We start from the raw sequence: 24653 nt of genomic DNA on the forward strand, positions 1-24653 counted from the left end.
GAGCTATTTTGAGTGTTTGTGATGAACCATGTGTTGAGTGTATCAAGGTATGGCTGGATTATTTCTGCAGCTTTGTCTGTGTTACGATGTGTGCATATGATTGTTATGTCGTCTGCGTAGGAAGAGATTTGTATTTCTGAGATGTCTGGTGTGGGTAAGTCATGCATGTATAGATTAAAGAGCGTGGGGGATAGAACAGAGCCTTGTGGTACTCCATTCTTAATGTTTCTGATGTGCGATGATTGGCCATTATATGACACGTAAGCATTCCTACCTGCCAGATAATTGGCCAGCCATCTTTTGGTGTTATTGTGCATGTCTATGTTATATATTTTATTTGTTAGGTGGTGGCAGGGGATAGCATCAAAAGCTTTACTAATGTCTAATGTTATAAGAAGTGTTCTGTGGTGGGGCCTATCTGAATTGATGCCATCTAAAATTCTTTGTGTGAGGTTTATCAGAAGAGTGTTTGTGGAGTGTAGTGGCCTAAAACCGTGTTGTGAGTCAGCAAGGGGAATATGTGGTGTGACAAGTTTAAGTATTAGGCGTTAATGACTTTAGAGGGGGTGCAGAGAAGTGTGATTGGGAGGTGTGATGTTGGGATTGTTGGGTCTTTGTTCGGTTTTGGAATGGTGATTATTTTACCATGCTTCCAGATGTCGGGTATAGTGTTGTGTGAATAGCTGTAGTTTGCAATGTTTGTGAGTGCGTGTATACCTTGTGGTCCAATGTGTTTTAGGTGGATGTTACTTATGTTATCAGGGCCATAGGCAGACGAGTGCTTGAGATTATATATTATGTGTTTTGTCTGTCTATGAAGGGTGTATAGTCCGAGTCTGTGGGAAAGTCTTTCTTATGTCGAATAGTGTGTCGGTCGTCAGGGTGAGAAGTGAGATGGCTTGTCTGTATTTACCTAGTTGTAATATACGGGAGGGGAGCTATGCTCGTGGTGACCCGTCTTTGTATCTCTCCGCATCAAGTTTTATCTTAAAATCTTGTATAGTGTTAGCACATACTGTTTTGTTGTCTAATTTGTTCCATATATTTATTGCTCTTTGTGGGAAACTGTTCCTTTTCAAGTTTTTTCTATAACTATCCTTTTTCAATTTTTTTCCGTGTCCTCTTGTTTTACCGTTGTCCCACATTAATAGGTCATTCCTGTCTAAAACTTCCATTCCTTTCATTATTCTGTAGATAGTTAGCAAATCTCCTCTTTCTCTTCTTTGTTCCAGAGTTGGTAGGTTCAATTTGGATAGTCTTTGCTCATATGTTAGTTTGGCGAGTGTCGGTGCTAGTTTTGTTGTCGCTCTTTGTAATCTTTCTAGTTTCTTAATATTCTTTTTGGTACTGGGTGTCCAAAGTGATGCTGCGTACTCGAGTTTTGGTCTTATTAGTGTAGTAAGTATTTTCCTTATCATTTCTTCGTCCATATAGGTAAATGCCACTTTGACTGCTCTCAATAAGTTGTAGGTTTCTCCGAACATCTTGTTTATATGCTTATCTGGTTTCATGTCCTTTCCAATCATCACTCCAAGATCTTTTTCATAGTTTGATTTATTTATTTTTTCTTCCCCAACTCTGTAATCTTTTGATATTCTATTTTTACTCTTTCCAAATTCCATTATGCTGCATTTCTTAATATTGAATTTTACTTCCCACTTTTGAGTCCAATTCCATATTGTGTCCAGATCTTGTTGCAATGAGTTGCAGTCCTCTTCCGTTTTTACCTTCTTAAGTAATTTTGCATCATCTGCAAAAAAATTTATATAGCACTCCACGCCTTCATTCATGTCATTAATGTATACAGCGAACATGATCAGGGCCAGTACTGATCCTTGCGGGACCCTGCTTTTTACTTCTTCCCAGTTGGAGAATTTTTCTCTAATTACAACTCTCATTTTCCTCCCAATCAGAAAGTCTTTCATCCATTCCAATAATTTTCCTCTGATGCCACCTTTTGACTCTATCTTATTAGTTTTCTATGAGGTACCTTATCGAATGTGCAAAATGATTTATGAGTGTGTTTGCTTGTTGTCTGTTTGAGGGTAAATTGTCTGTTGTTGTGATTATTGCTGTGTGAGAGTGTGTTTTGTTACTGTTGGATAGTGTAATGCTGTTGAGTGTTTTGTACAATTTGCTGGTGTTTGTTTTGTGATCAAGTGTATTGATAAAGTTTTGCCAATTTTGTGTTTTTTGTTCGTGTATTTTATTGGCAATCACAGTGGTGTTTGTATTTGGTCTGCTATGTTTTGAGGGATAGGTGTGGGGGTATTGTGTTTAAGTGTGTCTCGTTGTCTGATGAGGCCTTGGATTTCTGGTGTGAAGTTGGGGTTGTGTGATTTTCTGTTGCCTCTAGGGATGTATCTCTTGTCTGCATTTTGTATGATTGTATTAAAAGTGTGCACAGCACTGTTTATGTTTGTTATTGGTGTACTGTTAAGTATTTCAAAATATTGTTCCATCTCTTCAGTAAAAGCTTCCCAGTTAGCTCTCTTGTAATTGGTGTATGTGTGTCTGTGGATAACTGGGGTGCATCTTGTTTTGGTGGTGATGATGATTGGAAGGTGGTCAGAACCAAGGGTTCTGACCACTCTCCATGATGTTGTTGGGGTTAGGCAGGGGGAGCAGAAGGTGATATCAGGAGAGGAGGGAGCCGCAGCGTCTACGTCATGGGACCACCCCCAACCCCAAGAGTTGGGGGCCAAACGGCGGCAACCAGCCCTGGCCACCGGCTCTACGCAGGGGGCACCGATCCCCAAGAGGAGCTACGACTGCCTTGGGGAGTACCACAATCCTTTTTCTCAACATGTATACTTGGGTAAAAAATGAGTGTTAAGGAGTTTCGTGTTTTTTTAAAATAGCTGGTAGATACCATTGTAGGTAATCCACATACCTTACCAAAAGAAACTGGTAATCTTTGTAGAAATTATTGGTGTCTAAGTTGCGTGTTCACGCTACCATAGTTTCATAGTGTATTAAATCAACTGGACTCTAGTCTGAGATTCTTGTCTATCTAACTTATCTAAAACTGTAATAGTTTAGAGCACATACAAGAGAATAACTTAAAACTGTAATATTTTAGAGCACATACAAGAGAATAACTTAGAAATTCAAGTAAAGATTTCAAAATTAAATAAGAATATTAAAAACACCAGCATTACACTTCTTGGTAACATAAGGGGATATTTGTTATGTCATGAAGCTATCTCACCTTATCTATTTCAGTTAGGGAAAATGGTTCCATTGAACAAGTATTTCAAGTTTCTTTGATATTGTCAATGCCACATCCTTACATTTCTTGCTTGTTCATGTGGTTGGAGGAATCATACTATTGATCAAAATGGGTGGTGGTAGGTATTTACCTAGTTGTATTATACGGGAAGTGAGCTATGCTCGCAGTCACCCGTCTTTGTATCTTTCAGCATCAAGTTTTTTCTTAAAATCTTGAATATTTGCACACACTGTTTCTTTGTCTAATTTGTTCCAGGTATCTATCATTTTGTGTGGGAAGCTATTTTTTCAGATCTCTTCTGTAATTATCTTTTTTGAGTTTCTTTTCGTGTCCTGTTTTTCCATTGTCCCATTTCAATAAATCATTCTTATCTAAGATTTCTATTCCTTTCATAATTCTCTAGATAGTTAGTAGGTCTCCTCTTTCCCATCTTTGTTCCAGAGTTAGTAATTCTATTTTTGGACAGTCTTTGTTCATGAGTCATTTTGGAAAGAGTTGGTGCCAATTTTGTTGTTGCTCTTTGTATTCTTTCTAAAAAAAAAAATTCTTTTTGGTACTGGGTGTCCATTAGGTTGCTGTGTACTTGAGTTTTGGTCTTATTAGTATAGTTAATTTTTAATTCTAATTTGGACAGTCTTTGTTCATGAGTCATTTTGGAAAGAGTTGGTGCCAATTTTGTTGTTGCTCTTTGTATTCTTTCAAAAAAAAAAAATCTTTTTGATACTGGATGTCCATAGGGTTGCTCTGTACTTGAGTTTTGGTCTTATTAGTGTAGTTAAATTATTTTTTTTTATCATTTCCTCATCCAAATAGACAAATGCCACTTTTATTGACCTCAATAATTTGTAGGTTTCTCTGACTATTTTATTAATATGTTTGTCCAGTGTCATATCTTTGCTGATCATCACTCCAAGGTCTTTGTCCGAGTGTACATTTTTACCTCTTCTTCACCAATTTTATAATCTCTCGATATTCTGTTTTTACTTTTTCCAATATACAAACAATGCATACACTAAGTGATGACTTATGTGAGTTCAGCATGGGCACCTAATCTCAGTGAGACACACCTCAACACCCTTCAGACCATACAAAACAAAGCCTTAAAAACAATTACAGGCTGCACATATACAACATCTACAGACCATCTACACTATGAAACAAAAGTCCTCAAAGTCAAAGATCACCTTGACAGGAGTTTGAACCATTGGCTTCAAGATTACAGGTCTTTTACTATATTTCTACCTTCCAACAATTTTCTCCCTAGACTCACCCTTTCCTCCCTCTGAGCATTCTCTCCTTAAATACCCTTATTTTTCTTATTCACTCTTATCTTTTTTCACATATAGCTGAACATGTATGCTATAAATACATATTGACTTTATGGATGGGTGGGTGTAAGATATTACATTTATAAAGACAACATATGGAAAGGACACTATGATACTGGCTTACCTTTTTCTTGTTAGGATCCATTTCACGGACAATACCAAGGTCACTGCGGCGTATATAAGAATCTACAAGAAGCCCAAGGTTGGTTGCATTCAAGGCCTTCTCAAAGTGCTGCCTGTAGACAGTCACTAAATCCTGGTTGCACTCCTCTACCTTACCTGTAAGAGGTTTAACATGAGTTGTTTGGAATGTGAGTGATTTAAGACTTTGTCCTCAAATCTTGAATACAATGAAATACACATTGGAGTAGTACTGCAGTTCTACTGAAAATAATGAAAAATATGAAGATATTCAAAACATGGATTGTTTGTCTTTTTCTTTCATCCAATTAGCTGTTACCTGCATCCCTTTCATTAGTACTATACATACCAAAAAGACCTTTGCATGCTCACATAACAGCTAATAACTTGATACACTCAACCCATGGTTGCCTGTGCTAGATTAGTGTGAAACTGTTTCTATATGACCAACTGAGAGTAGTAGGAGGGAAGTAGTTACTGGCAGCAATCTCTTTTCATGTGAAAAGGTGGAGGAAATACAGTTGAAATTGACCTTGGGCCCAGTCCAGAGAAAGTGCCAATCTCTTGTGACTGCATCTATAGATGGAAGTGAAGAGGTTGATGGGTTTTGAAAATGGGCAGTAGGGGGATGCTTTTTTCTGTTGTACATCTTCTATATCTTAGATGGGTGTCATTTGAAGTGTCTGATGAAGGGATGTGGCGGCTACGCCGTGGCCTTGCCTCAAGTTCCATCGGGGGAGCAACACCCCCTTGAAGCAGAAGCGCTTCAAGGTAAATTCAGGGTAAAAGTAATTGTGGACTGGCTAGTGAGGTTGTTTAATGTGTGTCTAAAGGAGAGGAGAGTGCCAAAGGACTGGAGGAGTGCCTGTATAGTTCCACTTTACAATGGAAATGGAGACAAAAATTATTGTAGTTGTTTTAGAGGGATCAGTTTGTTGAGTGTAGTTGGGAAGGGTTATGGGAGGGCTTTGAGAGGTTTAGGAGAACAGAGGGAGTAATTGGTGAAGAGCAGTGTGAGTTTAGGAAAGGTAGAGGATGTATGGAACATATTTTTGTGGCAAGGCAGGTTTGTGAGAAGGTTTTGGTAAAAGGTAAGGATATTTTTTGGGTATTTATGGATTTGGAGAAAGTTTATGACAGGGTAGACAGGAAGGCATTGTGGGAGGTTTTGCAGATTTATGGGATTGGGGGGAAGCTGTTAAAGTCAGTAAAGAGTTTTTATGAGAGTTGTAGAGCTTGTGGTAGAATTGAAAATGGAGAGAGCAACTGGACTGATGTAAAGTGGGGGTGCCCCCGGGCTGTGTCATGTCACCATGGCAGTTCAATGTGTAGATAGATCGGGTCGTACAGGAGGTAAATGCATTGGTAATGGGTGGGAGACTGGAGATGGTTAAAGATAATGGAAAGAAGTGAGAGATGAACCAGTTGTTGTTTGGGGATGACACTGTGCTTGTGGTAGAGTTAGAGGAGAGATTAGGGCAGTTAGTGACAGAGTTTGGGAAGCTATACCACAAGAGGAAGTTAAAGGTAAAGGCGAGTAAAAGTAAGGTGACGAGATGTACAATGGAAAATAATGGCAGTGAACTGGAGGTAAGTCTTAAAATATAGGCTGGAAATAGACAGTTTAACCTCTTCACTACGGGGCACATCGCACGTCTGGCAGCATTAGCTGCCCGACGTGCGATGTTGTGTCATAATCACATTATAAAAAATAAAGTCAGTGCTCAACTGTTCATTCTCTTTCACCTGTGTATTTTGATAACCATAGAAAACTGATGAAGCCAGTTTAGAGAGAATGAAAATTACGTAGGTACGACTATAATAAATATAATCAAGATGGCGATGTCGGCAACATCGAGTACCCACTTGCTCCTCATGCCGCCTACGTAGGCGTCACAGTATGGAAGTGGTTAATGTATTTGGGATCACATGTGGCAGGAAATGGAGGAGTGGGGGATGGAAGTAAACAGTAAATTGAGAGAAGCAAGTAAATGTCCTGGATTCAAAAGTGTCATGAGAAATAGGCACTTGGGGATGGAAAGAAAACATAATATGACACTGTATGGGGCAGAGAGCTGGAATTTATGAGAGGAAGAAAGTAGAAGTTTAAATGTGTTTAAGATGAAGTGTCTGAGAAGTATGGTAGGAATGACAAGGTTGGATAGAGTGACAAATGAGGAGGTGAGGAGAGTGGGAGTGGAAATGGAGATGACAGATAGGGCTGATGAAAGATTACCGAGATGGTTTGGACACATGAAAAGAATGGGAGAAAAAAGATTAGCAAAAGGGGTGCAAAAGGCAGTGGTGGATGGAGTGAAGTTGAAGGGATAACCAAGGATGACATGGATGGATGGGATGAAAGGGGTTTTGAGCACAAGAGGAATGTCTGTTGAACAAGGGAGAAGTCAGAGGATAGGGGTGAGTGGAGAATGGCTATGTACAGATGATATTTTAATGCAGCTCAAAGGAATTTTCTCCCCATTTTTTCTCTGTCTGTTGAGCAAGAAAGGGAAAGGGCAGGGTATGAGGAGGGAGTGGAAAGTGGTTGTGTGTGGATAATATTTTGACACAACCTGAAGGGATTTCCCTCTGTCTTCTCTAATTTCTGCATGAGGGGATGGAGGGAGGGTTGCCGTGTAAGTGAAGTAGCCCTGATGTGGATATGCTGTGTCTTGCTGCATTGCGTCTGACCCAGGCAGTGGGCAGGAGACAGGGATGACCCTTCATCCACAAAGAGGTAAGATGAGAGGGAAACTAAGGTAGTGGATGGGAGTGGATGTGTGCCTTTGACTTTGGCTACCTCCCTTGCAAGGGGGAAGAATCTCTTGGTATATAGATAGACATCTTGCAGGACCACCAACAATGGGTTACCATCATTGGTCCATATGCTCATGTATCAAGGAAATTGGTGATGAGCTTTAGTGGTCATGTTGTGAGATACTAAGCTGCAAGGTAGTAGGAGGGAGAGTTTGACACTATACTAACCCAGAAAAAGTGGTCTGATAGGCCTTGTAAGCCCTCTAGGCATACTAACAAAATCTTTAAGAGAGACCTAGAGAAGTTTCTTCTTATTTCAGCTGGTCGTTTAGTGTAGTGAAGTGTCTGTATGTATTGTTAGTCAATGCATATGTGAATTTGAGTACTCCAGCCACTGTCTTGAGAAGAAACCAATTTCACCTACAGTGGCCGCGAAAAGTTTGGGCGCAAAGTTATAGGCACCCCAACTTTCCCCTAAACTCAAAACATGCGAAAAATACAACTTTCCACCCAAACGTTTCGCTATTTTTCAATGCTAGCGTTTGTACCCGTATTTAGCCGAGACAATACACTATTTGGCAACTCTGTTTAGGCGCACTCGATGTCACATGGAGTCAGTTTCGAAACATCTCTCACGGAGAGTAGTCTTTTTTTTGCGGTGGTCTCTGTTTTTGTGCCTTGATATCTCCGTAATGGGAAGTGGCAAAGAGCTGGAAAGAGACACAGTTGTTACAATCATAACCCTCTATAAGGAGGGTTATAAGTGTAAAGATATTGCTACTCGTGTGGGAATTGGAGTGCGTCAAGTGCAAAAGTGGACCAAGAAATTTTGAGACGAAGGAAGTGACATCATTCATACTCCAAAGCATCGCTCTGGTCGGCCAAGGAAGATATCAAATCGTACTTCTACGGTTCTAACTGCCTCCTACAGTTATTAGGAGGCAGTTAGAACCGTAGAAGTACGATTTGATATCTTCCTTGGCCGACCAGAGCGATGCTTTGGAGTATGAATGATGTCACTTCCTTCGTCTCAAAATTTCTTGGTCCACTTTTGCACTTGACGCACTCCAATTCCCACACGAGTAGCAATATCTTTACACTTATAACCCTCCTTATAGAGGGTTATGATTGTAACAACTGTGTCTCTTTCCAGCTCTTTACCACTTCCCATTACGGAGATATCAAGGCACAAAAACAGAGACCACCGCAAAAAAAAGACTACTCTCCGTGAGAGATGTTTCGAAACTGACTCCATGTGACATCGAGTGCGCCTAAACAGAGTTGCCAAATAGTGTGTATTGTCTCGGCTAAATACGGGTACAAATGCTAGCATTGAAAAATAGCGAAAAGTTTAGGTGGAAAGTTGTATTTTTCGCATGTTTTGAGTTTAGGGGAAAGTTGGGGCGCCTATAATTTTGCGCCCAAACTTTTCGCGGCTACTGTATGTGCAGAGGGCAATTTCCTTAATTTGCTTCTGTTTCCTTTGCAGCAATAATCTGGGCAATAGTTTCTGATAGTAACTGTTTCACATTGTCCATAGTAAGGCTACAAACATGATAAATGCACAAAAAATCCAAGGGAAATAATGGTGGAGTTAGAAGCAAACACTTGCACAACCTGTCACTACTGCAGCCAAGCAAGCACTGAGCATCAGTTAACTCCTGGCAGTAGGGTTGTGTGATATTACCATGGTTGGTCACTGTATATGGAGGAGGTGGTGTGGGACATGAATGCATGCCTGCTAGGCATAGGTTTGGAGCTGGTGAGAATGGAATGAAGTGGAAGATGAGAAAGTTTTTTTGTTTTTGTTTTTGTGAATGACACTGTACTTGCAGCTGAGTTGAAACAGTGACTAATGAAATTACAAGGGTGAGGGTGGCAGTGAGCTGTAGGAGAGCTTAAAAGGCAAAAGGCTGGATGAAGTGTGGAGCTTTAAAAACTTAGGGTAACAGGTAGCAAGAAATAAAAAAGCACGGGTGGGGGTGAATTACAGAGTAAGGAAAGCAAGTAAATGTTTGGGGGAGGAAATGAAAAATGTAACAAGAAATAAGTATTTGGGGATGAATGCATAAAAAATACTGTAAGAGAGGGTAATTGTGTCCACAACACTGTAGGGAACAGAGACTTAGAATCTACAGATGACAAAAGCACATCCTAGATGTTTTTGCCATGAAGTTTATAAGAAGTATGGTGAGGACTCCAAGGATGGAGAGAGTGAGAAATGTAGAGAAGAGTCAGAGAGTAGGGGTGGGAAGAGAGCTGACAAACTGGGTTGAATAGAGTATATACTGTGATGACTTGGGCATATGGAAAGCATGAGAGAAAAAAGACTAGCAAAAAGGGTGTGGAAGGCAGAGGTGGATGGAGTGAATTTAAGGGGAAGTCTAAGAAAGATATGGATGGATGGGATGAAAGGGGCATTGGGTTCAAGAGGAATGTCTATTGAGCAGGGAAGGAAGAGGGCAAGACAGAAATGTGGGTGGAGATTGGTTCTTAATGGATAAAGAACTGACATGGCCTGCAGGGGTTTCTTCTTGTCTATTCAGTAAATTCTTGAGTGGATAAGGGGAGTTCACCATATAAGGAAGGGGTGGGGTAAACCAGTTTCAGCTGTAAGGCTCTGTTGTGGAGGTGCTATGTCAAATCCCATCAGCTTCCTCACCTCTACCTAAAGGTACCACTTTAAGGGGCTTGTGCTCAGTTTCTGGACTGGGCTCAAGCATAAATTATAATTCTTTTGTGTTTTTGTACAAGGAGAACAACTGGCAACTGCTTCCATCCTTTTCCTCCTACAAGCTGGTGACAGTAAAACATTCCCACACTCAGAACAAAGACAATAATACAACATTTCTTCCTGGAGAGAATTACTGAAAGCCTGATAATTGTTGCTGACTAGTGAGGGTTTCCAGTCAATGAAATGTAAAGTAACAATTACTACTATTACATACCGAAGTGGTGCCAGAGGAGGTAGTCAACTGTGCCCGTGGTCATGGTGCCTGCTTTCATGTGACGAATATTGAGCTTCTGGTAACCCCACTCAATCCAGCCAGCTTGTGTTGATGAGCAGTTAATGAGCACCAGGGCATCAACCTGCACACAAATACAAAATAAGAGTAAAATAAAATGAAAAAGAATAAAATTGTCCTATGATAATGAGAAATCAGGAATGATGAGCATATTCACCTTTACAAAGGTTTTGCATGTGGTAGTAAAAAATCACTAGAGGAAAATAACTGAGTAAAGAAGTGAATAACTAAATACATGAACTTAAAAAAAAGTTAAGGTAAGAGAACAGAGGGATATATGGTTTACAGTAGAAATAAAGGCCAGAATATAATGAAGGGAAGTAACTAGTGGAGTACCATGGGGGGTACCTATAATGTTCTATTTTATCTATATACCATAGGTTTTTTCCCCTTTAAAAGGGAAATAGCCAAGTCAGAATGCAAGTACCAACTCCCACCCATTCTACTACTCCCATCCACCACCCTTTCCTCCCTCTCATCTAAGTTCCTCATGGATGACAAGTCATCCCTGTATCCCACCCATTGTCCTGGGTGAGAAGCATACTGTTCTTGATTTATATAAATGACATGATGGATGGAATAAGAAAAGCTATGCAGATACTGCAAGACCATGAGCAGAGTGGAAGACATAGACTAAATTGCTACTGGAAGATCTAGACAGGATTTACAGTAAAAAAAATAAGTGTACAAAATAAATTTCAATGGAAAACATTACTGGAAATGGGCAAAGATATAAAGATATAATCAATAAATTACCTAATTTGATGGAAAATGAAACAATTACAAAACAAAATGAGGTCTAGGGAGTGTTGGTCATTAATAATGTGTCATCCAAAAATATACTAGTAAGACTGTGGGACTGACATGGGACCAATGACATGTGACTGCATATGGTGGTCCTCCAAGATGGACATCACAGCTGCCCATTTTCAAAACCTGTCAACATCCTCACTTCCATCAGGATGTGCAATCCTGAGGGCTGACACTCAATTTTATGTCATTGGCTGATAGTAGGATGGTAACAGTTGCGTCAGCTCCCCATATCATAAAAGGGTGTAAGAAATAAAGTTAAAACTGATAGAGATCTTTGGCCTAGTCTGTAGATTGTGTGTCAACTCCTCTGGGCTGCATCTCCTGATGGAAATAAGGGGATTGACAATTTCTGAATATGAGCAGTTCCACTGTCCATCTTGCAACACCACCACAAGCAGGTACCTGTTATTGGTCCTTAAAGGACATCAAGAGACAGTTTTACATACAGATGCATCATTTGTGAAATAATTTAAAAGAGGAAGTATTTAAATGAAAATATACAGGAATCTACAAGTGTATATCTTCACATTACAATTGGGTAAACACAATTAGTTAATCAATCACACATGTTGATGATATGATGAAAGGTACAAGCTATGCTAACATGATTACAAGTGATGCAAAGATCATAAGAGTGAAAAGTGAGGAGGACCATCAGCTGCTACAAAAAGATCTAGGTAGTAGTGTATATATGCTTGGAGCCAGTAGTGAAATTTTTATTTCAATACATACTAAAAAATGCAAAGTACTGGAAATGAACAATAGCTCCAAAAAACCATAACTGAACTGTTCCTTGGGAAGTGAATCCATTACAAAGGCAAAAGAGAAGAAAGATCTGAGAAGGTTGATAAAAGACAACCTGGTGGGCATGGGGTCCTAGGGAGATGTGCAGGCAGTCATTGAAAGCAACTGTGGTGTAATTGGAAAGCATGCCTACCCAGCAAGTGGTAGGCCCCATGATTGATCCCTGGGCTATGTCAGCTTTTAGTTATGCTCCCTACCTCAACATGATGCAGTAAATATAATCAACTCTAGTGAAAGAAATTAGTGACATGATGAATGGTTCTTTGGCTCAGTTGGTCCATGGATTAATGTGATTGTGACAGTGAAGTCCTAGTGTGCAGTGCATTGTGTTATCCCAGTTCCCCTTGTGTTTTGTATTTACTTAATTTTATCTACCTAACTGTAGTATAATAAAGTTAATCTATATCCTTGATTTCCAATTACAGTACCATATTTAGATTTGAATTCATGCATTGTTCCAGCTTGGGCTATATCACTAATAAGCTATTCCAAGTATTTATGCATCTGTATGGAAAACTGTATTTGTTCACATCCTTTAGACATGTAGTCTTCCTTAATTTGTTCTCATGATCTCTTAAAGCCCTCCTATAATTAATCAAGACATCTCTTCTGTCAATGCCTTTACTGACCTGAACACTACAATCATATCCTCTCTTTCTCTTCAATTCTTCAAAGTTGACAGACTCAGTGCTTTTAGTCTTTCCTCATATAATTCATCTGCCAAGCTGGGGACCAGTTTGGTCACTGCCCTTTGAATTCTGAATTTTGTATATATCCTTCACTCTGGGTGAGGACCATACTACTCATACATATTCCAGCCTTGGACAGATCAGGGTTTCGATGATTTTTTCAATCATCTCTTCATACATTTTACTGACCTGAACACTACAATCATATCCTCTCTTTCTCTTCAATTCTTCAAAGTTGACAGACTCAGTGCTTTTAGTCTTTCCTCATATAATTCATCTGCCAAGCTGGGGACCAGTTTGGTCACTGCCCTTTGAATTCTGAATTTTGTATATATCCTTCACTCTGGGTGAGGACCATACTACTCATACATATTCCAGCCTTGGACAGATCAGGGTTTCGATGATTTTTTCAATCATCTCTTCATACATAGAATGAATTATCACTTTAATCTTCTACAGCATTCCATCTGTCTCTCCCACAATCTTTCTCCTCTTTTGCTTTTGTAATGGGTTCTCTTTCCGAGGAATAGTTTAAATATGTTTTTTTGCCAGTATTGCCCATTTCCAGTGCTTTGCATTTTTTGGCATTAAAATTAATTTCCAATTCTTGACTCCATGCAAAAATAGATTCTAGTTCTTTTGGAAATAGCCTACAGTCTTCTTTGTTTTTCAATCTTTTCATGATTTTTGCATCATCAGCAAACATGTTGGCATGGCTTCTTGAGTAATCTCAATGTTAGAAAATTGCATGGACCAGATGAAATGGCTAACTGTATTTTGAGATAATGCAGGAATGAACTAGCAGACAAAATAGTCTAATAAGCAGCTCATTGAAGGAAGGAAAAGTTCCAGAAGATTGGAAAAGAGCAAATATAGTACCAATATATAAAGGGGAAAACAAGGAAGACCCTATTAACTATAGGCCGGTCTCTCTTACAAGTACGGTAGCTGAAATTTGTGAAAGAATGATTGAAATTAGAGGGGTCAAGCATTTGGAAAAAACAATGTACTAAATCCAAGGCAATTTGGATTTAGACAAGGAATATCATGTGTCACAAACTTGATGTGTTTCTATTCAAGACTAATAGATATAATACAAGAAAGAGATGGATGGGCTGATTGCACATTTCTAGACTTGAAAAAAGCTTTTGATAAGGTGCCACATACGAAATTACTAAAGAAATTAGAAACTGCAGGAGGAATACAGGACAAACTGCTAAAGTGGATGGAAGACTTCTTGCATGAAAGAAAATGAGAGTGGTGATAAGAGACAAACATTCTAATTGGGATGAAGTGATTAGTGGAGTTCCACAAGGAACAGTTTTGGCCCCAATAATGTTTGCTATATATATTAATGATATGGATAAAGGAATTGAAAGTTATATGATCTTTTTAGCAGACGATGCAAAATTGTTGAAAAAAATGAACACTATAGAAGATTGTGAGTCGCTGCACAGTGATCTCAATATAGTATGGGAATGGAGTAGGACGTGGGAGGTGGAATTCAATATTAAGAAGTGTAGTATAATGGAATTTGGAAAAAGCAAAAAAAAAAGAATAGTGGGATCATATAAATTGGGAGAGGAAGAAATTAAAAAAGTAGAAAATGAGAAGGATCTGGGAGTCATTATTATGAATAATGTCACCAGAGAAACATATAAACAGAATTTTTGGAGAAACTTATAATTTAATAAGAACAATCATAGTGGCATTTACATACCTGGACGAAGAAATGGTAAAGAAAGTACTAGTCACTTTGATAAGACTAAGATTGGAGTATGCAGCGACAATGTGGTCACCAAGTACAAAAAATGTATAACAAAACTTGAAAGAATACAAAGAGCAATTATGAAGTTGGCACCAATGCTCTCAGTACTATCATATGAGGAGAGACTGACAAAACTTGAGCTACAGACATTGGAGGAAAGAAGAGAGGAGACTTGACAACTATTTATAGAATCATGAAAGGCATGGAAATTATTGATAGAGAGGATCTAATAAAATGGGATGGTAGAGATACAAGAGGACACAGAAATAAAATAAAAAAAGAATTATAGAAGAGACCTGAAAAAGAACAGCTTTCCCCACAGGATAACGGACATTTGGAACAAGTTAGATGAAAAAGTGGTGTGTGCAAAAATGATACACAAATTTAAAAACAGTCTAGATAAAATGAGATATGGAGACGGGACACCACAAGCATAGCTCCCCTTCCCGTAAAATACAACTAGGTAAATACACACATATGCAACACATGTGTAAAATGGTCATGAACTTACGTCCTGGGGGTACTTGATAGCATAACGCGCCAGAACATTGGCTCCCACGCCTGCGCCGAAGCCAATGAAGGTTTTGAGGTGGAAGTGGTTTTTGACCGATGTCAGCGTATCTGCGAGGTCGTCCATCGATGGATATACATAGCTAGTAGGAGAGAAGGAACATAAATTAGTCTGAAATTCTTGCCAAGGACAATTTCTAAGTCCAATCAAGTTCATTCTGATTTAAGGCTACTGGTAGCTATCGTTGACTACCAGTTGCCAGATTATCATCAGTGTTCATGGATAAAAAATAACAGGTTCAGATGCAGCAAACTGCCTTCTGGCTTGAATTACTCATCTTTTAAAGTAAGGTGTTGGGAAATGCAGATAGTGACAATTAGCTATATTGATTTTATTCACAAGGAATCATATATCTCCTCTGGAAAGAATAGGTTTACTTGAATAAATGCACCTTATGAAGCCATTGGTTGAAATGAGTGTGGTAAATAAATTCAATACATTTAGCTGTATCTCCATCCTTCCCTGGTTCCTGTAGGGTCAGTACAGAGCACATCCCACTGCAAAGTTGCAGAATCCTTACTGCATAGGTTTTATGTAGTTAATAGTCTAGGGTCCTTAGTGACATCCCTATGGATCAGTCATAAAGTATTCTTTTATGACTGGAGATTTTTCTCCTCTCTCTCTCTCTTTCTATCTCTCCCCCCTCAAAAAAACAAGGATGCTGACCACTTTTATATCTCATAATCCCTCTGTTTTGCCATTCTCTAGTATTTCCTTTACCACCACTATGACTCACAGACTTCAATGTGATATCATCTCGAAGGATAAAAGTACTTGTTATTGCTGGCAAAATGATACATATCTTACAGTATTTAAACTTTATGAAACGCAAAACTTTTGAAAGAATGGCATGGAAGAGGACAAGGAAGAGGATGGGGAGGAGGAAAAGAGAAGAAAAAAGGAGAAGAGGAAGGGAGAAGGGGAAAGGGAGGAGGAATAGGAGGGGGAAGAGGAGAGGAAAGGGAGGAGGGGAGGAAAGGAGAAGACAAGGACAAGGTAAATGAGGGCAAAGAGGACAAGGTGGAGGAGAGTAGGAGACTGGTTCATTATACAAGTCTACATTGAGCTCATCAAATGCTTGTTATTTTTTATTTTGCTGTGCAAGTTTTATCAATCAAAAAGGGGACAGGGCACAGCGACTGTGACAGCTTGACTTACTTGGTAATTACAGGGAAAAAAGTCTCCCATTATCTTATTATTGCGTGTTTGATTGGTGTTGAGATAATTCTAGATTTTTTCTTAATACTGTAGGCCTTGGCTTGTGAAAAATAATAATAATAATACCTTTGTGAAAACTAACGTTGCACTCACCCTTCTGGTAGCGTCGGGGCACCTTCCTCCTGGCCGGGGGCATTGACATGGATGATACAGAAATTGTGTACCATTGTTCGCATCTCAGGGTACAAGAAGAAAGCCTAAGAAAGGGACAAAACAGTGGGGTCAGTGAGATCATAGTTTGTAAATTAGTCTTAAAATTGAAAGTTTGGGGTTGACATATTCATACTTGTATTCCACAGTGTGGTCATTAAAAATAATGAAGTTGTACATTGCCATTAATAGTTAGAGTATTTAGTTTTTATCCATTTCTTTAACTGAAAAAATCATGTTTTATTCTTTTCACATGATCTTATGAAATGGTATTCAGCATATGATCATAATGACTGTGTTAGAGGGGGGTTTACACGGTCTAACGGTTCATCGAATGCGGTTCAACAGACATGTGTTTCAAGTGATGTGTGAACGGGGTATTTGGTTGTCGAACACGTTGGTTAAACCCCAAATACCCCGTTCACACATCACTTAAACACGTGTTTGTCGAACCGCGTTCGACGAACCGTTAGACCCTCTTAGATATCACTCAATTAATGAATCACATATCTAAAAAAAATCCTTTTAGTCACTAGTTGAGTTTGACTAGATTTGGCTAATCAAGACAGTGTAGCGATGGTTGCCTAGATACCTCCAACAAATGATAAATGAGGTGTATTCTCACACACAGTATAGTTTTAGCATAAAACGATTGAATAGGCACTAGGGTGCAGTCAAAACTTTTTACTTTAGTGGAAATTGTGTTTAGGCAGTGGTTGGCAATCCTTATAGATAGAAGAGCTATCTTTTTAAAGTTTAATATAAATGTGCTGTCAGAACCATGATAAAAAAAAAATCATAATAACTGATGGCAACATATCTTTTCGAAGTTGAATATAAATATAAATATATATATATATATATATATATATATATATATATATATATATATATATATATATATATATATATATATATATATATATATATATATCTTATATTTAGTCTTCGAAGTAATCGCCATCGGCATCCAGCACCTTCTGCCAACGTGTCTCCAGCTGTTCAATCCCTTTGTGGTAAAACTCGGGGGTTTTGGACGCAAAGAAGCCCGTGAGTGCTTGGCGCAAGTCTGCTTCATTGGTAAAGGATTTCCCACGAAGATGATTATCCAGGGAGTGGAAGAGGTGGTAATCGGATGACGCAAGGTCAGGTGAATAAGGTGGATGGCACAAAGTCTCCCACCCAAGTTGCTGTATGGTATCCCTGACCACTCGCGCGACATGCGGCCTGGAGTTGTCATCGAGGAAAAGTACACCTTTGCGATTCACCAGTGCTGGCTCCTTCTGGCGCAATGCCTGTTGCACACATTTCAATTGCTGCGAGTATAGGTCTCGAGTGACCGGTTGGCCCGTTGGTAGCAGCTCATAATGAACCACTTGACAACTTGTCCACCAGACACAAAGCATAATCTTGCGTGGGTGCATAGGTGGTCTTGCGGTGTGAGGGACAGCATCCTGAGGTGACAACCAATGTCTGGAACGCTTGGGAGTTTCGTACAGAACCCACTTTTCATCACTGGTAAGCATTCGATTGAATAAGGATGCGATACGGTGGCGAGAAAGCAGCGATATGCAGGCTGCCACTCGTTGTCTCTTGTGGACCTCCAACAGCGTGTGCGGAACCCACTTGATCAGTTTGAACGTCTTACCTACGCGGTGCAGGTGAAGTCTAACTGTTTCATCGGAGACGTTGAACTGTCTTGCAAGTTCACCAAACGTTAGACTACTGTCCTCTTCAATGGCCGCCTTCAGGACTCCGTCATTCAAGACCTGTGGTCGTCCACTGCGAGGCTCATCACGGAGGGACAAATCTCCCGACTTGAATTTTTTTAAACCAACGCCTTGCAGTACGTTCATTCACAGCACTATCCCGAAACGCTTGACATATGCGGCGACTTGATGCAGCTGCAGATAAGCCCACTTTGAAGTCGTAAAGCAAACAGCCCCGAACGAGATCTGTAGACACTTCCATCCTTCTCCGCTGCTGTCCGGTGTATAACTGAATTCTGAATTCTGAATTCCTAGGAAAGACCACCCGCTTGCGCGGGATCGGTTTCTGTGGGAGGGGAAGAATGTCTGTAAGAAAATGAAAAGATAGTAACGTATAAAAGAGGGCTATTGCCACCGGGCGAATTAGCGAGCGATTTGGGGCAGTTTGTAGTCGTGGCTCGGGAGAAATGGACTGGGAGCTTGGACGGCGGCGCCGACGCCGGGAGTAGGATTAGGGTTACCAACAAAAGTTTGAAAATGGTAGGAGATGTAGTAGAAGAGAAAGGTGGAAAAACGGAAAAATCTTTAGTGGGAGGTAAACTGAAATGAGAAGATGTAGTATAAGAGAAAGTTAGAAAGGAAGCGAATTTTAGTCGAAGAAAAAGTAAGTGTAGATGTTTGTGCGTGTGGCGTGGCTATGTTTGTGAGAGGTGTGTGTATGTATCTTACGGGAAGTGAGTAGAGTTCACTTCCCGCGTGTAGAGCGCGTTCCTGATAAGCCACAGTTGATCCAGTGACGGTGCGAGGGGGGGAGGGGCAGGCGGGCGGTGTAAACCCGTCTGCCGACGTCAACGAAGAGGTCGGCCGGCAGCAGCAAAGGAGATATATCTCCTCGCCACCACCGGCGAGCGTGTAGAGCGCGTTCCTGATAAGCCACAGGTGGGGCCTGAGTAGCCTGCTTTTCCCCAGGTTGGGTTTGAAGGTCAGTAGAATTGATTCAGTGGCGGTGCGAGGGGGGGGGGGCAAGCGGGCGGGTGTTGTATGATCTCTTCCTTCCAATCACAACTCTGAAAACAGAGAATTACGCGATTGGGAATTGCGTGTAAAATGTCAGCAGAAGTGTAACCTCGCTCACCAGCGTCAGCGAAGAGGCCAGCGTTAGGTTGCAGGCCGGTTAGACAGAGAGGTGTCCCAAATTTCTCCGTCGACCGGCCCGCGATCAGATTGAGGGTTCTGAGTGAGAGACGGTTTGGGCCTCTGCTAAGCCAACGAGCAAGTTGTGCGTGTGCCTCTTTTCTTTCAAGCACTACTCTGAAAACAGAGAATTACGTGACTTGGGAAATATGTGTATTTGTCTTGGTGTAAACCCGCCTGCCGACGTCAACGAAGAGGTCGGCCTGTGCCAGACCGGCAGCAGCTAAGGAGATAAATCTCCTCGCCACCACCGGCCGGCGAAGATTCCTGGGCGTTTGTTGAGAGAGCTGGAGTGCAGAGACGTCCGACCTCTAGGAGCGCTGTGTTGATGGGTGGGCACGGTGCGCGTGTTATTATAACGTCTGATGTTCCTACTTTCGGCTGTTCGAAATTGAAAACAATTGCTACAAGCATTGCGTATATATCATAACTTCATTCAATGGCTAATCAAAAAACGGACAGAACTTTTTTGGTTACCTTGTATATATAAAATTTAGCTAGGAATGTTTTGCAGATTTACAGTATATGACGTCTTTGTTTTGATGGAATGATTATTTTGTAAGAAGCTTCTGGAGCCACACAAGTGGCTTGAAAGAGCTGCAGGTTGCTGACCACTGTGTTAAGGTAAGGAATGCCAGAGTGAGCATGTGGGGTTGTGCCAGGATTGAGTAATGTCACAGTTGATGTGGTTCAAAGAAGTTTCTTGTCTGTTTTGCAAATTCTCTACGGAATATGGGGGAAGGGTTGCCTTGTGATGAAACAGTGGGGGTAAACCAGCCTTGGCTGTCGAGCTATGCTAAGGAGGTGCTGTGTCTTGCTGCAATGATTCTGATTCGAGCAGTGGGCGGGATGCAGAGATGACTTCATTTGTATGGATGTAAAAGGGAAAACAAATGTTTTTTAGATGGGTGTGTGCCTTAGCTGGGACATCCCCCCCCCCCATACAAAGGGAGAAGCCCTTCGGAATATTCTATTCTATGTATATATATATATATATATATATATATATATATATATATATATAGTGGTACATCAAAAATCGAACGTTTCTTACCTCGAACAAATAAAAAACCGACCAAAATTTTCGAAAAATTTTGCTTTCAAAAAAAGAAAACATAAAAATCGAACAAAATTCGTTAATCACGTGAGCGCCCAAAAAGCTTCTCGAACGTTCGATGCTGATGTTGGTACGTCGTGCGGGAGAAGCTAGGCATCAGTCTTAATTCAATCGTCGTCGCGTACACTTGTGTGCCGCTCGTCAGTGTTTATGCTTATATATTCGCTCTTAGTGAATTGCAATGCCCCCCCCCCAAAAAAAAAGAATTAGACATAAGTGAAAATCGAAAAGTGGTACGCTCTACTATTGAGCTTAAAAAAAGAAAAAAGAAAAAAAAATAGAGAAACATGAAAGGGGCATTCGTGTGTCCGGCTTGGCAAACGATTATAAGATTCTAAAATCGACCATTTCTACGTTCCTTAAAAACAAAGAAATCATTAAAAAAGCAAATGTGGCTACGGGAGTGAAATCGCTAAGCACTAGAAGGAACCAACTGGTAGAGATGGAGAAACTATTACTTATTTTCGTAAGAGAAAAAGAATTAGCAGGGGACAGTTTAAGTGAAGCGTTAATTTGCGAGAAAGATTTGGCGATTTATGCTGAGTTAGAGAAGAAAGCTCCAAGTACGAGTAGTGCTTCGACTACGAGTACGAGTAGTGCTAGTGACAGTGAAAAGTTCGTGTTCAAAGCCAGTAGGGGCTGGTTTGAAAAGTTCAAAAAGTGCACTGGCATACACTGTGTAACGAGACATGGCGAAGCAGCTAGTGTGAACCAGGCCGCGGCTGATGAATTCGTTGACATATTTAATGACTATGTTACTGCTGACGGATTTGTGCCCCACCAAGTGTTTAATTGCGACGAAACGGGTCTGTTTTGGAAGAAGCTTCCAAACAGTACCTAATCACTAAAGAAGAAAAAGCATTGCCTGGCCATAAACCCATGAAAGATCATCTCACACAACTGTTTTGTGCAAATGCCAGTGGTGATTGCAAGATTAAGCCCCTGCTGGTTTATCATTCAGACAACCCCCGTGTATTCGCAAGGGAAAAAAAATCGTTGCCGGTTATGTGGCGCACCAATACTAAGGCTTGGGTAACACGTCAATTCTTCAAGGAGTGAATTAAAGATGTCCCCCCACCCCAAGTAAAAGCGTATCTCAAGGAAAAAGGCTTGATGAATAGTGCCTTTTGTGATAGATAATGCTCCTGCCCACCCACCCCTACTTTAGAAGATGAATTATCAGCTTCGTTAGGTTTTATAACTATTAAATTCGTACCCCCCAATACGACACCGATTCTTCAACCCATGGATCAACAGGTCATTTCTAATAAAGAATATATATATATATATATATATATATATATATATATATATATATATATATATATATATATAATAAAATAACTGTACACGCGAGCCCTCTTCCGCAAGTGTTTTGAAGTAATGAGTGACATCAACTTGACCCTTAGAACTTTTTGGAAAGACCATTTCACTATCCTAAGTTGTGCGAACCTCATTGATTTGGCCTGGGGACAAGTGTCGTATCGTACTCTGACAAGTGCATGGCGAAAACTTTGGCCAGAGTGTGTCCCAGAAAGAGATTTTGAAGGTTTTCAGCCCGATGCAAATCCTGCTGTCGAACACGTCACTGTTATTGATGATATTGTGTCTATGGGTAAAAACGTGGGCCTTCAAGTTGAAGCAGACGTGCATGAGCTCGTTGAAGGCCACTCTGCAGAGCTCAGCACGGAAGAGTTGATGTACCTTGTAATGGTGACATATAATATTCCTTGTGTGTTGTACATATATATGTAATATTGTTTATCATTATATATTTAATGTATTATTGTGAGAACCAAGTGTTTAGGTTAAGCGTATATGTTTTTCCCGCCAAGTCTGAGCTTGTTGGCGTGGCTTGGCGTCGGAGCCAGTTTTGGTTCTGCTTACGATCATAAGCGACCGCACGCTTGTATCTGTAGTGCTTTCTCACATTGTGAATAATACAGTAGTTTGCATTGTTGATATGGTTTCATTGGCCACCCCGTACATATAGTAGCAGCTCTGTGTCAAAACGTTTTATATACATACATACACCAAAGGCTTTTTCCCCCTACCTGGGGGTTAGTTAAAAAGAAAAAGGCATAGAAACCACTCCCACCCATTCCATTTCCTATATATTCCACTCCCCTCCACCCTCCTCCCTCCCTCTTATCTGGGCACCTCCTGGATGACGGGTCATCCCTGCATCCAGTCCACTACCCTGGGTCAGAAGCAGTGTCGCAAGACACAGCACATCCACAGCAGGGCCGCTTCATAACTTCAGCGACCCCCCCTCTCCGTCCCCTCATGCAGAAAAGGAGAAGGGGAGAAATTCCTTCGGGCTCCGTTTTTTTTTTTTTTTTCATATATACTTCACTCCCCATCCCCCACCCACTCCCCCTCATGCATCACAGCATCATCTATACACTACCCTTCTCCATTCACCCCTATCTTCTGTCCTCTCCCGTCCTTCCTCCACAGACATTCCTCTCTTTTGTAATGCCCCTTTCACCCCATCCATCCATCTCATCCTAGGACGCCCCCTCATATTCACTCCTTCCACCTCTGCCTTCCACATTTATTTTACTAATCTTTCTTCACTCATTCTTTCCATATATCCAAAACATCCTAATACCCTTTCATCAACCCTTTCTCCCAGTTCCCTTTCCACCCCTGTTCTCCTCTCCTCATTTCTCACTCTATCTAGCCTAGTAACCCCTATCATACTTCTCAGACATTTCATCTCAAACACATTCAAGCTCATACTCTCTTCCTCTCTCATGTTCCATGTTTCTGCCCCGTACAATGCTGTTGGCACAATCACTCCTTCATATAACCTCCTCTTAGCATCCATTCCCAGATGTTTATTACTCATTACACTTTTCAATCCACCAAGGCATTTACTCGCTTCTCTCAATCTAAATTCTACCTCCACCACCACTCCTCCCTTTCCTGCCACATTTGCACCCAAGTATCTAAAACTATCCACTTCCTCCAGTCTTTCACCCTTAATGCTCACCTCCAGCCTGCTGTCACTCTTTCCCCTTGTACATCTCATCACCTTACTTTTACCCATATTTACCTTCAGCTTCCTTCTTTGACACACCTTCTCAAACTCTGTCACTAACTTCCTCAATCCCTCCTCTGATCCTGCTAGAAGCGCAGTGTCATCGGCAAACAACAACTGGCTCACCTCCCACTTTTCTCCATTTTCTTTAATCATCTCCAACCCCTAACCCACTACCCTTGCATTCACCTCTCGCACCACCCCATCCATGTAAAGATTGAACAGCCAGGGCGACATAACACATCCTTGACGAAGTCCCACCTTTACCTCAAACCATTCACTCTCTCCATTTCTAATCTAAACGCAACTTTCAAAGTTGCAGTGCTGTGAACTTTCTAGCCGGCCGGCATATTGCGCTTGTGTTTGTGTTTTTGCTTTTCTCTCCCTTTCTAGGTTCTGGGTTTACAGGGCATAATGACTTACGAGGCGACCGCACGCTTGTATCTGTAGTGCTTTCTCACATTGTGAATAACAGTATTTTGCATTGTTGATATGGTTTCATTGGCCACCCCGTACAACCTGCAACAGGAACAGGTCAAAGAAATATCATCTGGAGAGGAGGTAAGGGAAGAGGCTTCAAGTGCTAAAATCAACGAATTGTGTGATAAATGGACTGAAATGCAGGCTTTCGTTGAAAAATACCACCCCGATACCGCAATTGCCAACCGTGCAATGAACATTTTCAATGATAACGTCATGACGTACTTTAGAAAAATCGTGCACCGGAGAAAAGTGCAACAAACATTAGACAAATTCTTCCTTAAAGAAAAAAGAAAACCTACTCGAGATGACGACGAGTCTCCAGAGGAAAAAGACAACGTAGGGAAAGAACTCGTGAAGGCCAATTGCCGAGTTGTTTTATGAAAGGAGACTCCCCTTCCAAGCAATAATTTCCTCCTCCTCTCCCCTCCCTCCACACCCAGCCCTTCACGTACGCCATCGCTTCGTAGACGAACAGGTATGTGACATATTATAGTACAGTATTATTATTTTTTATTTTATTACATTACTGTATTTGTGTTTTTATCATTACTGTGTTTATATGCATTTAATACACTTTACACAATGTACATATACACGTATTTATATT

General features: G+C 40.6%; 1 protein-coding gene across 6 annotated transcripts in view; it reads right to left on the reverse strand.

Moving 5' to 3' along the window:
- MESK2 (misexpression suppressor of KSR 2) overlaps positions 1 to 24653 on the reverse strand; it is a 745500-nt gene that overhangs the window by 50354 nt on the left and 670493 nt on the right. For all 6 annotated transcript variants that reach the window (XM_076184260.1, XM_076184256.1, XM_076184257.1 and 3 more), the window contains 4 exons: positions 16441 to 16544; positions 15070 to 15211; positions 10407 to 10548; positions 4685 to 4839 (listed from right to left, as the gene is read on the reverse strand). In XM_076184260.1, the coding sequence (XP_076040375.1) occupies positions 4685 to 4839; positions 10407 to 10548; positions 15070 to 15211; positions 16441 to 16544 (543 nt within the window). The remainder of the gene's footprint in view (positions 1 to 4684; positions 4840 to 10406; positions 10549 to 15069; positions 15212 to 16440; positions 16545 to 24653) is intronic.

Source organism: Oratosquilla oratoria, chromosome 4 (genome assembly GCF_046742065.1).
Source record: "Oratosquilla oratoria isolate Oo_2021 chromosome 4, ASM4674206v1, whole genome shotgun sequence".
Taxonomy (NCBI): domain Eukaryota; kingdom Metazoa; phylum Arthropoda; class Malacostraca; order Stomatopoda; family Squillidae; genus Oratosquilla; species Oratosquilla oratoria.